Genomic DNA, 14,974 nt, shown 5'->3' on the forward strand with positions numbered 1-14,974 from the left:
TATCCATATTTGTTCATTGATAAAAGATGGTGTCCGTTAATAAACAGAATCTTGATGATGCAAATAGACAAAAATTCCTTCCTAGTCTCTACGTTAAAAAGTATCTTCTTTAATTAAAAAAGAAATGAAATATTGAAATTATTTGATTGCGTCATTCCAATTTCCCAAGGCATTCATTCAGCTGCAGAGATCTGATGGGATCATCAGAAAATCTGATCTCATTGGCTGATGCTTGCAGGGAATGGATCATGTGAATTAATGCTGGTGGAGCTAATTTGTTCACAATGTGTCATGCTGTAATTTGTCCAATGCTTGCTCATGCAAAATTATTTTAAATGCATTTTAAACAACACTAAAATCTATGAGTTTTGATGCGTAGGATCGATTTTTTTAAATCGGGTTCTAGGGCGAAATTGTTCCAATAATATGTTTTAAAAAATTGTTCATGTAGGATAAAAAAATATTTTTTCAAGTAGAATGTTTGTTATATTATATGGTGAAAGTCGTTTAGATCACACGATAGTTTTTTAAAGAACCCTATATCATGCCGTGACTTTTGGAGCATCACCAATTATCCCTATATCAGGGACAGAGTCAGAAATTTTAAATTACGATGTCATAATTTTAAAAAATTAAACGTCTTAATAAAGTCATAAACATTAGTGCATAACATTAATACTCCATAAATTAATGTATAATATTGATAAAATTGGTGTGTAAATGATTATAACATTCGATGAACTATTAGTCAAGTAACGATTTTTATCTAATAAAGTATGTTTTGATTAAAAAAAATTGAAATGTTAGAGACTAAAATGTTTTAAAAGAAAATTATAGAAGACAAAATAATTATTTATAAAACATTGAGTCATAACTTTGTCATTATGCCAATAATTGGTCAATATATTATTCAGAAAAAATTGTCCAAGTTTTAGAATAGAATGAGATAAATTTTTTATTAATTTTTTTAAGATCGGATGAGAGTTAGATTTAGGTAAAAATTAGTTCGTTTCTTCTCTATATATTGATAAAAATATTTTCCAGCCTTTATTTTTACATAATACATTCAGTTTTTTTCTAAGAATTACCAAAGAAGGACAATTTTTTGTTAAAATTTGGAGGTTAGTATACTATTTCTATATTAGTGTATATATTTTCATGAAGCTACAACGATTGCTCCTTTTTAATGAAGAATTTCGACAGAAATTTAGGTTTGGATATAAATAGAAAACTCATTTTCAATGGAAGACGACTTTGGGCAAAGCAGTTTGATTTTCGAAAAATATTATTATTAAGAGAATAATCATTTTTCAAAATTATTTATTCCACATTTAGTTTAAGAGTGTTTGATTCAAGTTTAATTTTTTTATGTGTTTTATTACGTTTATTTTTTAAAATTATTTTTCATAAAAGAATTTCTATATTATAATTTTATGTTTTATATTAACTTTGTCAAATAATTTGATATGATAATTTGTTGCACAACTAATACACGTAGCATGAATAAAATAAAAAAGTATAGCAATTAACACATACTTACATCGGTGTAAGTATGTACATCTCCTAATATCTCAGTATCTAAAAATAAACACTTAATTATATTGGTATAATTATGTTTCTATATTTTCAAAAAATAAAAAATAATAAAAACCATATATTAAGTTATTTTTGTATAAATTTTATTAAAACTATATAAAATAGAAATAATAAAAAATTATATTTTCTATGATTTCTTTTTGTATAACCACCGATTTCTTATTTATTAATCGACTAATTCGAATCAGGTATTATAGAGGCAACGGCGACCCTCTCAACCCAGTTTGCTCCATTCGTAAATGTTATGATTCAAACCCGGGATCTAGTGCCTCATCCCACTAAACAAATTGGTTGTCGATATATTTTCCATAAACTTTCATGTACATATTTTGATTTTAATATTGAGAAATCAACTTGTTAATATATATATCTCAAAGACAATTTAGTAAAGCATATACTGTTTCTATCTTATATTTCTTCAACCAAACATTGTAATCTTACATTTTCACTAAACAAATCAAACAAGATAATACAATATTCTCAATAATATGTTAAGTAATGTAGCATTCTAATAATCTTATTCTAAAAAATAATCATACATTCCGTGAATCAAACGGTCCCTCAAGATTTAGGCTCCATCCAATATTTATATATTTTATACGAGTTGATTGTGAAATTAAATTATATGATAATTTAAAATTTCTTGACGTAAAAGGTATGATCTTACATTAACTAAATGTGCCTAAAACAATGAATTTCAACTCGTTGGTTGCTGCACTTAAAAAGCGAGTAATATAACTCATAGTCGATACATTGCAGTATTGCACCACCATGGATGGGCATTTTCTCATAACAAGGTTTAATTAGTCAAACATGTTTTCATTGGCTTGGTTATGTTGCTATTCCTCTAAAGCTAATCTTATTCAATTCATGTAGGCCGACATCTCGTTCAGGAAAAACTTCACTGCCCTAAATGTTATTCTGAAAGCAACTCTAATTTAATACGGTTTAAATACGTTTAAACATATAATATTTTTTAATTTAAGATTTAAGGGTATAAAATATATTTAAAAATATAGTCTATCGTTACAAATATTATCAAATTCAAACCAATAGCGCGTATATACGTATTGGGAATAAGATTGTTATGAAATAAAATATTAACAATGATTAAAGAAATAAATCATGTCGCGAAAGAATTATCATTTTAAAATAAATTTATTTTAATCAATATAATTAGTGAAGTAGACGTTGTCTTTTGAAATGAACATAATTCTTGTATTGAGTCTCACAAAAAATCTCTGTTTTCATTTTTAACAGCTCTAAAATAAAATTTTAGAGTTTTCAACCCTGATTTTTTTTTCTTGTGCCGTTGTTAGTCTTTTTTTCTTCATCATTTTTGTAACCGACGACCAACTCAGGTCTGGGCCAGGGCAGGAGGGGCATTCGTCGAGACCCCATATTAAAAAAATGTCAGTATAATATTTTTCCTTATTTTTTTTTATAATAAATTAAAAAAAGTGTAAAATAAGTTTGTTAAGGTATCAATTGTTAAAAATATTAATAAATTGTTCCATTTCCCATAAAACTCTAATTCAATATTTTTTTCCAAAATTCAATAAAAAATCCAATTAAATCTGTTTAATTTTGATCTTTCTAAATTTCCACCATTAATGCATCAAATTTCTTTCCCGATTTTTTATGTCAATAAAAATTTTATTAATGTCGGAACCGCCTTTCGGTTGGGCCCCGAAATTGGGCTTCAACTTGAAAAATGTGGATTGGAGTCGCCACCGATCATTTATTTAAAAATAAATGGGTTGATCGGATACCCTATTTCTTACCTGATCTGCGTCTTACCAGAGATGTGTCGGATTCGGGAGTCGGTTACAGTCAAGGAAGGGCTAGCACCCTTGAACTGCCCTTTCGGTACTGTGTAATTTCCAGTTGTCTTTAATTAAGAAAATTGAAAGTTAAGTTAAAAGGTAAAATATTGATCCAAATTGCTTACCACTGATTGTTTGAAGTTCTCTCAAAAAGGCAAGGAAAGGGTTAGGTAATGAAAGTAATAAAAATAGAAAAATAAGGCGGACAAACGAAATAATATAAAAAACAATGTATACAAAAAGGAAAGAATGAAATATGACTAAATACAAAATAAGATATGCAGAAGAGAAATACAAACGAAAATACAAATAAAGAAAAAGAAGAAAATATAATAAAACATACAAAAAAAAAAAAAATTACACAGAGTAAAATAAAATATAAAACAATGAATAATGAAAAGAGAAAAAAATATGCGTAATATATAAATAAAAAATAACAGTTATAATAGTAAAAATAGTAATGAAATAATAATGATGAAAATAATAAATAAAATATATATACATATATATGTAAAATATGAAAAATACATGAAAGATATATAAAAATAAAAGGTAAAAAAAAAGGTAATACATACACGAATGTAATAATAAAAATATAATATAATAGCATAAATAAATAAATAATAATAATAGTAAAAAGTAAAAGGGAGAAATAAATAAAATAAACGTGGAATAAATAATTAATGAATGAAACGAGAAATATATATATTAAAGTATTAAAAAGGAAAAATATCAATAATAGGTAAAATGAATATATATATATATATGTATATACATAAATACAAAAAAATGTTAATAGAAATATAATTATAAGACAAAATGAGTAAGGTTGGTAAATAATAAAAAAAATACACATATAACGTATAAAATTATAAGATGTAGTAGCTAGATAAAGAAATGACCAAAAAGTTAATTAAAATAATATATGTATTAACACTAAGTATATAGATGAAATGTATAGAAAATACGTATATATATATATTACATGAATAAATAAAGAATAGTAATAATAGAAATAATAAGGATAATATAAAGAATAATAATAATAAAAATAAAAATGGTAAAAGAGTATAAAAAGAAATAAAATATATACATATATATACGTATAATAATAATAATAACAATAATAATATATATATATATAATAAAACGTATAAGTGACATAATACTATACTAATAATACATATATACGAGTGTAAAACACTAATAATAATATAATATATATATAAATATTATAATGTAATATAAAAAGATAATTAAAATTAAAATCCAGAGAAAGGACTAAAATGAAAGAACTGCAGGTTTGAGGTCGAAATTCTAAAGCAATATTAAGGGTTAATTTCAATTTGGGGGGTGAAATAACTCTCCAAAAGATACGAGGGACCAAAAGGGTAGTTTACCCTAATTTATTTAGAAACACGTGGGTCTGATATAAACAGATCAAATGTTTGTTTTTATTTCATTTTCTCTTCTTCTTCAAGCCGAGGGATCCCCCCCCCTTTCTCTTTTCTCTGCCTTGTTCTTCAGTAATGAAGAACACAGGCGACCTTTTCCAGAAGCCGACCGTTGGCCTCCTCGCGCCGCCTCGCCGCCGCCGTTGAACGGCGACGGCCGCCGTTCATCGGCGGCAAAACCCGTTCTTTTTTTTGTTTTCCAAAGGTTTTTAAATCTAGTTTCAGAAAAACGAAATATTTTTTATAAAAAACGAGCCTCGGGGGCTAGATCTATAAAAGAAGATCCCGACCAAGCCCCTCCGTTCATCGGCTGAAAACGCTTTCTTTTGTTTTTGTACAAATCGCAGAGGAATACTACCATGCAACGGCGAAAAGAACCAAAAAAAAAGAGGTAAAAAATGCTACCTTTATTTCTTTCTGAACTGGTTACAAAATAAAGCTTCCAAAAATGTTATATTTCCCCTGATCTCTCGTAATATATTGTGTGTTTTTCTCACCAAATTCCTCGTAATCCCCCTTTTACAATGGATGTTTACATCTATTTATAATAATAAAAAAAACCTATTTTTGATTACACTTTTGAATCCTAATGGAACTCTAATGCTGGATTATTGCTTTGGTTGTTGAGGACGGTTGTGACTCTTGCGCCGGATGACTCGGGGACCGTTGGAGAGGCGTGCAAGCTGTGGTGTCCTCGAGCGGCTGGGAACAAGGAATGAGGGGCGTGCTAGGGTTACGTGGGAGACGGATTTGGTCCACTGTTGGGCCCTGAAGAAAAAAAAAATGTAAATATAATTTATAATAAATATATATATTATATAATATAAGGATGAAATTTAGTGTATTCAGCTGCCCCTCTTTGCTCATTGTTGTGTAACGAAAATAGAGCAAAGATTAAAAGACATAAATTTCGTCCATATCGAATATCCTCTGTCGTAGAGTTGAAATTCGATGTTGAGTCTGGTTTTAAAACACGAGATGGCTCCCTCGTCGTGAGGTTGAGTTAAAACTGGAAGATTCTGAGCCTGAATCCTTCGTCGTGAAATTGAAATCGAACTCGTGAAGTTGAAGTCGAACTCAGAGTTCTGGAGGTAGTTCATGGATCGTCTTCTAGCCAAAGATACTTTGTTGTGAAGCTGAAATTGGGAAATTGTTTATCGACAACCAGCGGTCCCTTCGTCATGAAGTTGAACCTGCGTTGTCTGGAGTCCAATATCCTTCGTTGTGAAGTTGAAATTGGCTCTAAATTTGAGAAATGTTTGGTGACAACCAGCGGTCCCTTCGTCGTGAAGTTGAACTTGCGTTGTCTGGAGTCCAATATCCTTCGCTGTGAAGTTGAAATTGGCTCTAAATTTGAGAAATGTTTGGTGACAACCAGCGGTCCCTTCGTCGTGAAGTTGAACTTGCGTTGTCTGGAGTCCAATATCCTTCGCTGTGAAGTTGAAATTGGCTCTAAATTTGAGAAATGTTTGGTGACAACCAGCGGTCCCTTCGTCGTGAAGTTGAACTTGCGTTGTCTGGAGTCCAATATCCTTCGCTGTGAAGTTGAAATTGGCTCTAAATTTGAGAAATGTTTGGTGACAACCAGCGGTCCCTTCGTCGTGAAGTTGAACTTGCGTTGTCTGGAGTCCAATATCCTTTGCTGTGAAGTTGAAATTGACTCTAAATTTGAGAAATGTTTAGTGACAACCAGCGGTCCCTTCGTCGTGAAGTTGAACTTGCGTTGTCTGGAGTCCAATATCCTTCGCTGTGAAGTTGAAATTGGCTCTAAATTTGAGAAATGTTTGGTGACAACCAGCGGTCCCTTCGTCGTGAAGTTGAACTTGCGTTGTCTGGAGTCCAATATCCTTCGTTGTGAAGTTGAAATTGGCTCTAAATTTGAGAAATGTTTGGTGACAACCAGCGGTCCCTTCGTCGTGAAGTTGAACTTGCGTTGTCTGGAGTCCAATATCCTTCGTTGTGAAGTTGAAATTGGCTCTAAATTTGAGAAATGTTTGGTGACAACCAGCGGTCCCTTCGTCGTGAAGTTGAACTTGCGTTGTCTGGAGTCCAATATCCTTCGTTGTGAAGTTGAAATTGGCTCTGGGTAAAACCTGCAAAGATATGCATATATGTGATGTTATGGATGTCATGCTCTTAGTTATGCCTAAAATGCATATGCAACATATGTTATTCTGAGCTCTGGAGAGTAATCTCGATCTCCGGTGGCCTGTCGTTGTTGATTCTTGAGCTTGAAGTTCCGATCTCTGATCTTGAATTCTTCAAATGTTTGATGATTTTTTTTTTTTTTTTTTTTTTTTTGAAGATGCTCCTCAACCATCTCAAGCATGTGCATGAGCCTTGATCGGCTTCTGGGTACCTGTACTTTTCAATGAATCTTTGTACAGTAATATGCGATTATCTTCCATAAAAATAAATAAACCATTAGGTTTAAATCTAATTCACGATGCTCAAAAGGAATTGGAGGAAAGATGGTCTTTATTCATAAGAGAGGAGAAGAACAAATAATACACGGCAAACATTCTAGAAAATGAATACACAATGATGTGTAAATGAATGTCTTAGATCTCGATAACGTGGGCACTTCTGAGTTGAAAAGCCGTTTGGTGATCTTGAATGTAGCCTTTGCCAAAGGATCTTTGAAGATGCGACAACGTTTGGGAGGGTACAACATTTCTCCGATTTGTTGAGTTCGTAGAAGATTCATGTGCCGGGATGTTTCCACTGTTGATATCCAAATCGCCCTTTCCGGGTTTTCAATTTGGACCCATCCTTAGTTGCAAGACGCCCTTTGCGGGTTTTCATCTTGAACCCACCTTATTTTCTCTTCTTTTTTCTCTTTTTTCTTTTTCAATTTAGGGTGCCCTTTCGGGTTTTCACCTTTTTTTTTTTTTTTTTTTTTTTTCAACTTAGGACGCCCTCTCGGGTTTTCATCCTAAGCGAAGTATTTCTTGACGGCGTCCGAGTTAATGGGATGTGGCAGCTCAGGTCCGTCCATTTCAGCCAGGATAAGGGCTCCTCCGGAGAAAGCCTTCTTCACGACATAAGGTCCTTCCCAATTTGGCGTCCATTTTCCTCGGAAATCTTTCTGGACGGGCCAAATTCTTTTCAGCACTAGATCCCCTTCACGGAATATTCTCGGGCGCACCTTTTTGTCGTGTGCTCTGATCATTCGTTTCTGATAGATTTGACCATGATGAATGGCTTTCAGTCTTTTTTCATCTATCAGATTAAGCTGATCATATCTGGATTGTGCCCACTCTGCATCATCTAGTTTGACTTCTGACAAGACCCTGAGAGACGGAATCTCGACTTCAATGGGTAGCACTGCTTCCATTCCATAGGCTAGTGAAAATGGAGTTGCCCCAGTCGATGTACGTACCGAGGTTCGATAAGCGAACAAAGCAAAAGGCAACTTCTCATGCCAGTCCTTGTAGGTTTCAGTTGTTTTCTCCACTATCTTCTTAATATTTTTGTTTGCTGCTTCTACTGCTCCGTTCATCTTTGGTCTGTAAGCAGTGGAATTGTGATGTTTTATGTTGAACTGTTCGCACGCAGCACTCATCATCTTGTTGTTCAAGTTTGTTGCGTTATCGGTGATAATCCTTTCAGGTAGACCATACCGACATATAATTTCTTTCTTCAGAAACTTGCAAATAGTGGATTGAGTGACACTGGCGTATGACGCAGCTTCTACCCATTTCGTGAAATAATCAATTGCTACGAGAATGAAACGGTGACCATTCGAAGCCTTCGGATGGATTTGCCCGATAACGTCCATGCCCCACACAGAAAAAGGCCATGGTGACGTCATTACATGAAGTGGATGGGGTGGAACATTTATCTTGTCTCCATAAATCTGACATTTATGACATCTCCTAGCATAGTTGATGCAATCACTTTCCAGTGTAGACCAAAAATATCCGCATCTCATTATTTGTCTTGACATCATATGCCCATTTGCATGTGCTCCACAAACCCCATCATGTACTTCTTCCACTATCATTTTTGCCTCTTCAGCATCGACGCACCTTAACAGAATTTGGTTATGGCTTTTCTTGTATAAAACCTCTCCGTCAAGGACATATCCAGCTGCCAACCTTCTAAGGGTTCTCTTATCGGTTTCGGTGGCTTTTTCTGGATAACACCGCTGCTTGATATACTGCAGAATGTCATAGTACCACGGCTTAGTATCTTTCACTTCTTCAATTTGGTAACAATGAGCTGGATACTCATACGACTGCATGTTAATTGGCATCATTTCAGACCCCCCGCCAGTCTTGAACGTGGCAGCCAAGGTAGCTAAAGCGTCAGCCATTTGATTTTCTTCTCTAGGCACGTAGTGGAAGGTGACTTCGTCGAACTCTTCGAGCAGATCCAACACTAGTTTTCGGTACTCTAACAGCTTTATATCCTTGGTTTCCCACTCTCCTCGGAGCTGATAGATTACTAAGGCTGAGTCTCCATACACCCGCAAAGTCTTTATATTTTGCCCCAGTGCAGCCCGAATTCCCAAGACACAGGCTTCATATTCTGCCATGTTATTGGTACAATCAAAGTTCAGTCTGCTGGTAAATGGGTAGTGACTCCCTTCTGGGGAGACTAGAATTGCCCCGATGCCATGTCCTAGTGCATTTGATGCCCCATCGAAGTGCATTCTCCATGAACCGTCCGTTGAAATGCTTGCTTCCTCTAAAGATATGGCCATTAAGTCCTCGTCTGGGAAATCGAAGTCCAGCGGCTCATAGCTCTCATCAGTTCTGCTTGCCAAAAAATCGGATATGGCACTGCCTTTTACGGCTTTTTGGCTCACGTATTCGATGTCAAATTCAGACAAAAGCATCTGCCATCGGGCTAACCTTCCGGATAGAGCAGGTACACCCATCATGTATTTTAGAGGGTCTAACTTGGAAATCAGCAAAGTGGTGTGATACAACATGTATTGTCGAAGTCTTTTTGTAGCCCATACCAGGGCACAACAGACCTTCTCAATAGGAGGATATCGGACCTCGCAATCGGTGAACTTCTTGCTTAAGTAGTAGATGGCTCTTTCCTTCTTCCCAGATTCGTCGTGTTGGCCCAGAACACACCCCATGGAGTTCTCGAATATGGAGAGATACAAAAACAAAGGTTTTCCTGGGATAGGGGACATCAGGACAGGAGTGTGAGACAAGTACTCTTTTACCTTCTCAAATGCAATCTGACAGTTTTTATCCCATGCTCCAGGGCTATTCTTTCGGAGGAGACGAAAGATGGGGTCACATTTGTCGGTTAACTGAGAGATGAACCGAGCTATGTAGTTTAGTCTGCCCAGAAAACCTCGGACTTCTTTTTGGGTTCGTGGTGGAGGTAGATTCTGGATAGCCTTAACCTTATCAGGATCGACCTGTATGCCCCTTCTGCTGACTATAAAGCCTAGTAGTTTTCCAGATGTTGCCCCGAAGGTACACTTGCTAGGGTTTAGTCTCAGCTGGAACTTTCTCAATCTCTGGAAGAGCTTCCTCAGATTCTTGACATGTTCACTCTCGGTCTCTGCCTTGACAATCATGTCGTCGACATAAACCTCGATTTCTTTGTGCATCATGTCATGGAACAGGGTCACCATAGCTCTCTGATATGTTGCCCCAGCATTCTTTAATCCGAAAGGCATCACTTTGTAACAGAAAGTTCCCCACATTGTGACGAAAGTGGTCTTCTCCATGTCTTCGGGATGCATCTTGATCTGATTGTACCCCGAAAATCCATCCATGAATGAAAAGTAGGCGTTCCCGGCCGTATTGTCCACCAGAGTGTCTATGTGTGGCAGAGGAAAGTTGTCCTTGGGACTGGCCTTATTAAGGTCCCGGTAATCGACACACATGCGTACTTTCCCGTCCTTTTTCGGCACGGGCACTATGTTGGCCACCCACTCAGGGTATTTGGCCACTTGGAGAAAACCGGCATCAAATTGCTTCTTGACTTCTTCCTTGATCTTAAGAAGCATTTCTGGTCGCATTCTTCTCAATTTTTGCTGCACTGGTTTGAATTCTGGTTTGATTGGTAGTTTGTGAACTACCATATCTGTGTCTAGTCCCGGCATGTCTTGATACGACCAAGCAAACACATCTTCGTACTCCTGAAGTAAGGCTATCAGGTTTTTTCTTGCTTCAGTCGAAAGAGTTGTGCCGATTTTAACCTCTTTTCGATCTTCCTCAGTGCCCAAATTTAAGATTTCGATCGCCTCCTCATGTGGCAGTATTTGCTTTTCTTCTTTTTCTATCATTCTCAACAATTCGGTAGGCAAGTTATACTCTTCTTCATTATCGCCTTCTTCAAATTCCCCAAGACAAATGGTTGATTCAAAATCCACCTCCGGATCAGGGTCATTAGTGCCCACATTATCGTTATCTGGGAACCTGAAAGGAAGAAGATGTGTATGTGTGAGAGGATAATATCCCACACGGAATGGTCAAGAACTAACTTTGAGAGTAACTGGAAATGAAGTACTGGAATGAGGGAGATAGATAATAAATAAAAGAAAAATTTGTTTGCCATGGAAAAGAAGAAAAAAAAAACGCATCCTTTATTAAACTTAAACAAAACATTTATTCACCCTTACAAAAGATCACCTATTGCCCCGGGTATAGGCAAATAGGGATAGTTCGAATATTACTCTGAAAGATTCTTGTAAACCACAGGTAGTTCTTCCACCGACCAACTGCTAGGCACGAACCCATGTGGCAGAAGGCATATCCCGGATCTATCTCCGTTGTCAACATCTTCTGTGGTCACGGCATTAACGTTCAGATCTTCCAGAGCCGTTTCTAACTCGGATGTGGTGGTCTTAAACACATAACCACCTGACTTGAATGTTCTGAAGAGCGGCGGGAATGTCATAGGCTTCCATTGGAGTTCGTTTCCGGTTAATCTGGCTAACCTTCTCTCCCGGTTCTTTTGGATTTCCTTTCTCTTTTCATGATAACCGGGCTGAAAACCGAGCCCAAATTGGTCTGATTTTGGGATAGGAATGACAGGATTGATCATCCCTTGCAAATATTTCCCAAAACCTCTCCCGGTTCTGGCGCCTCGGCCTAGGGTTTGCTTTATCTCCATCCTTGTGCATTTGGAGAGTCGAGGTTTTGGGATTCTCTTTCCTTCTGCCACAAATGTGGCATTCACGAACTCCAAAGAGCGGAACGAACATTCTACCGCTTCCTCGTCTACTTCGATGTATGGAGCCTCCGTGGTCACGCTTGCCACAATATCCTCCTCAGCGTTGATGATTACTAAGGCCCCGTCAATGACAAATTTAACTTTCTGGTGCAACGTGGAGGGTACTGCACCTGCCTGATGAATCCACGGCCTTCCCAAAAGACAGCTATAGGACGGCATGATATCCATCACAAGGAACTCGACATTATAGGTGGCTGGTCCGATGGTCAATGGTACCTCAATCTTTCCGATTACCTCTCTTTTGGTCCCATCAAATGCTCGGACCACATTCTGACAAGCTCTCATATGAGAGGTATCTATTGGTAGCCTCTTCAATGTAATCAAAGGCATCACGTTCAAGGCTGAACCATTATCGATTAAGATACTTGGTAAAGCGTGCCCCTTACAGTAGGTGGTAATGTGTAACGCCTTCGTTCGGCCCCTTCCTCCTGATGGAATCTCATCATCTGAAAACGAGATGAGATTATCAGCTTGAATATTGTTTACCAGTCGATCCATCTTGCTGACTGGTATGTCTTGAGGCACGAACGTTTGATTAAGGACATTCAACAACGCTTCTCGGTGTGCTTCCGAGCTTAAAAATAGTGCTAGCAATGAAGTACGTGTAGGTAAGTTGTGGAGCTGTTCTACAATGTTGTACTCGCTGTGCTTCAAGATCTTGAGGAACTCTTTAGCTTCTTCCTCCTTTATAGGTTCATTGACGACTAGCACATCTTCTTTGAATGGCTCCAGTGGTCTTTGCCCCACTTTACTATTACCTCCTCCGGAAGTACTCACCCGACATTCGTACTTCCATGGCACTTGCCGATTGTCCTTATATTGAAAAGGCCGCGGTGCGGAGATTACCACCTTGGCTGGTGTTGTCACTGTCATACTTGCCTTAGGGGTAATTATCAAAGGACTACCCCTACCAAATTTTCTATCTGATGATTCTCCGGTGGCACAAACATCTGCTTCCCAAGAATCTTGAATTTCTTCGTAAAATTCCAACTCCTTTCGATCCATCATGAGCTGGACTAACAATCTGAATTCTGGGCAATCTTGCACTTTATGCCCTTGTTTTTTGTGGTAACAACAATGGTTACCATCTTCATTTTCTATCGTATCTGAACATGGTGCAAGAAATCCTGCTTTTACCATTTGGCTCCATACCCAAGCCAAAGGAGATTCAATTTCCGAAACCCTTGATTTAATTCTCCTTCCCCCTTCAGTAGTAATGGCATTAATTCCTGTCTCCTGATGATTGGGCAAGGGATTCTGGGCGACGTTTGGTGCCCCGGAATTGAAAGTGATCCAATTCTTGTTTCTCATTCGTTGCACAAGTCTCTTGAATGCGAGACAGCTTTCAATCGAATGCCCCTGCACACCGCCATGGTATTCACAGTGAGCGCTCTCGTCATACCATTTCGGGTAAGGAGGATTTATTGGATTCATAGGATAAGGCGACACTGCATGAGTGTCGAAGAGCTGTTGGTATAATTCTTTATACGTCATGGGAATGGGGTCAAACTGTTCCCTTTCCCTTTCTCTTCTTGGTTCTCTCTGGTTCTGTCTAGAAGTACCGGATGGTACAGCTGCTGTGGAATTTGAGCTTGAGATCGTAACCCCCTTGTTGACGTTGTAGGTGTTCACATTGTTGATCTCTCGCTCCTTGTTTTCGTGGGAGGCTTTTTACTGGAGTCTCCTCCCTCAATCTTTCCTTGTTTAATGGCCAACTCGATCATTTCGCCGGCCATGACTAAATCTGAGAAACTTCCCGACGTGATTGCTACCAAGTGCCCGAAGTAAGGTGCCTTCAAGGTCTGTACAAACAGCTTTCTTGTTTCCTTTTCATCCAAGGGCGGATGAACTTGCACAGATAAATCCCTCCATCTCTGTGCATACTGTCGGAAACTCTCATTGTGTTTCTTCTCTAGGCTTTGTAACATGACCCGGTCTGGTCTCATATCGTTGATATGCTTATACTGCTCCAAGAAAGACTTGGCTAAGTCTTTCCATGTCTTGATATGAGTTCGACTAAGCTGGTTGTACCACCGAATAGCTGAACCGGACAGGCTCTCTTGAAAACAATGGATCAGGAGTTGGTCATTCCCGCCATATCCTGTCATCTTTCGACAGAACATAGTAATATGGGCTGAAGGGCAACTGTTCCCGTCGAACTTCTCAAACTCAGGAACTTTAAACTTTGGTGGAAGCACCAAGTCTGGAACTAGGCTCAGCTCCATTGCGTCCACTCCATAATAATCATGGTCTCCCTGGACCATCTTTATTTGATCTTCTAATATTTTTATCTTTTCTTCCATCTTTTTAGCTTTATCTTCTTCATCAAAGTCTGGGACATGATAATCATCCGGATGATCATCAGGGACGCTTGTAGAAGTTTGCATCTTCGCAGCAGGTGCAACTTTCGCTTTGGTAACGAGTGAGTCCCCGGGTAGTGCTATTTTCCCTTTAGTAGCAGATGCGTCCCCGGGTAATGTTCCGGGTGAGAGAACCACTTGCGGGGTTGGTGGTATGGCCACCCCCTCGGAAGAGATGCCCCCTGATGCACTAGCTTGCTGTAGACCTGACAACTTGGCTACGATTTGGTCGACCAAGGACTCCTGATTTTTCTTGATGGACTCAAGAGTACTTTCACTGTTCTGAGCCATCTTATCTTCTAGCTCCTTTTGAAGTCTTGCCATGTGCTCTTCGATCTTTTCCATTCTGGCTTCCATTTGTCTCTTTTTTGCTCGAGTATTGTGCGGGTGATGTGTATCTGATGCTTGCGGTGGTAAGCTCGGTGTCTGAGACATGTTCTGTTAGTTAATACGAATGTAAAAACATGGAAAGAATATAAAATAACAGACATGAAATATAAAATGCAAGAAATGCAATGCATGATGT

The 14,974-nt window shown here is 37.5% G+C and overlaps 1 protein-coding gene across 1 annotated transcript; it reads right to left on the reverse strand.

Annotated features, from left to right (window-relative positions):
- Positions 1-7,811: 7,811 nt before the first annotated feature.
- Positions 7,812-11,156, reverse strand: LOC120215395 (the record flags this gene model as incomplete). The annotated part of the gene is made up of 1 exon (XM_039213109.1): positions 7,812-11,156. A coding segment is annotated over one exon (3,345 nt), but the record flags the coding sequence as incomplete, so codon positions are not given.
- Positions 11,157-14,974: the final 3,818 nt, after the last annotated feature.

This window comes from Hibiscus syriacus, unplaced genomic scaffold, assembly GCF_006381635.1.
Source record: "Hibiscus syriacus cultivar Baekdansim isolate YM2019G1 unplaced genomic scaffold, ASM638163v2 tig00110114_pilon, whole genome shotgun sequence".
In the NCBI taxonomy this organism is placed as follows: Eukaryota; Viridiplantae; Streptophyta; class Magnoliopsida; order Malvales; family Malvaceae; genus Hibiscus; species Hibiscus syriacus.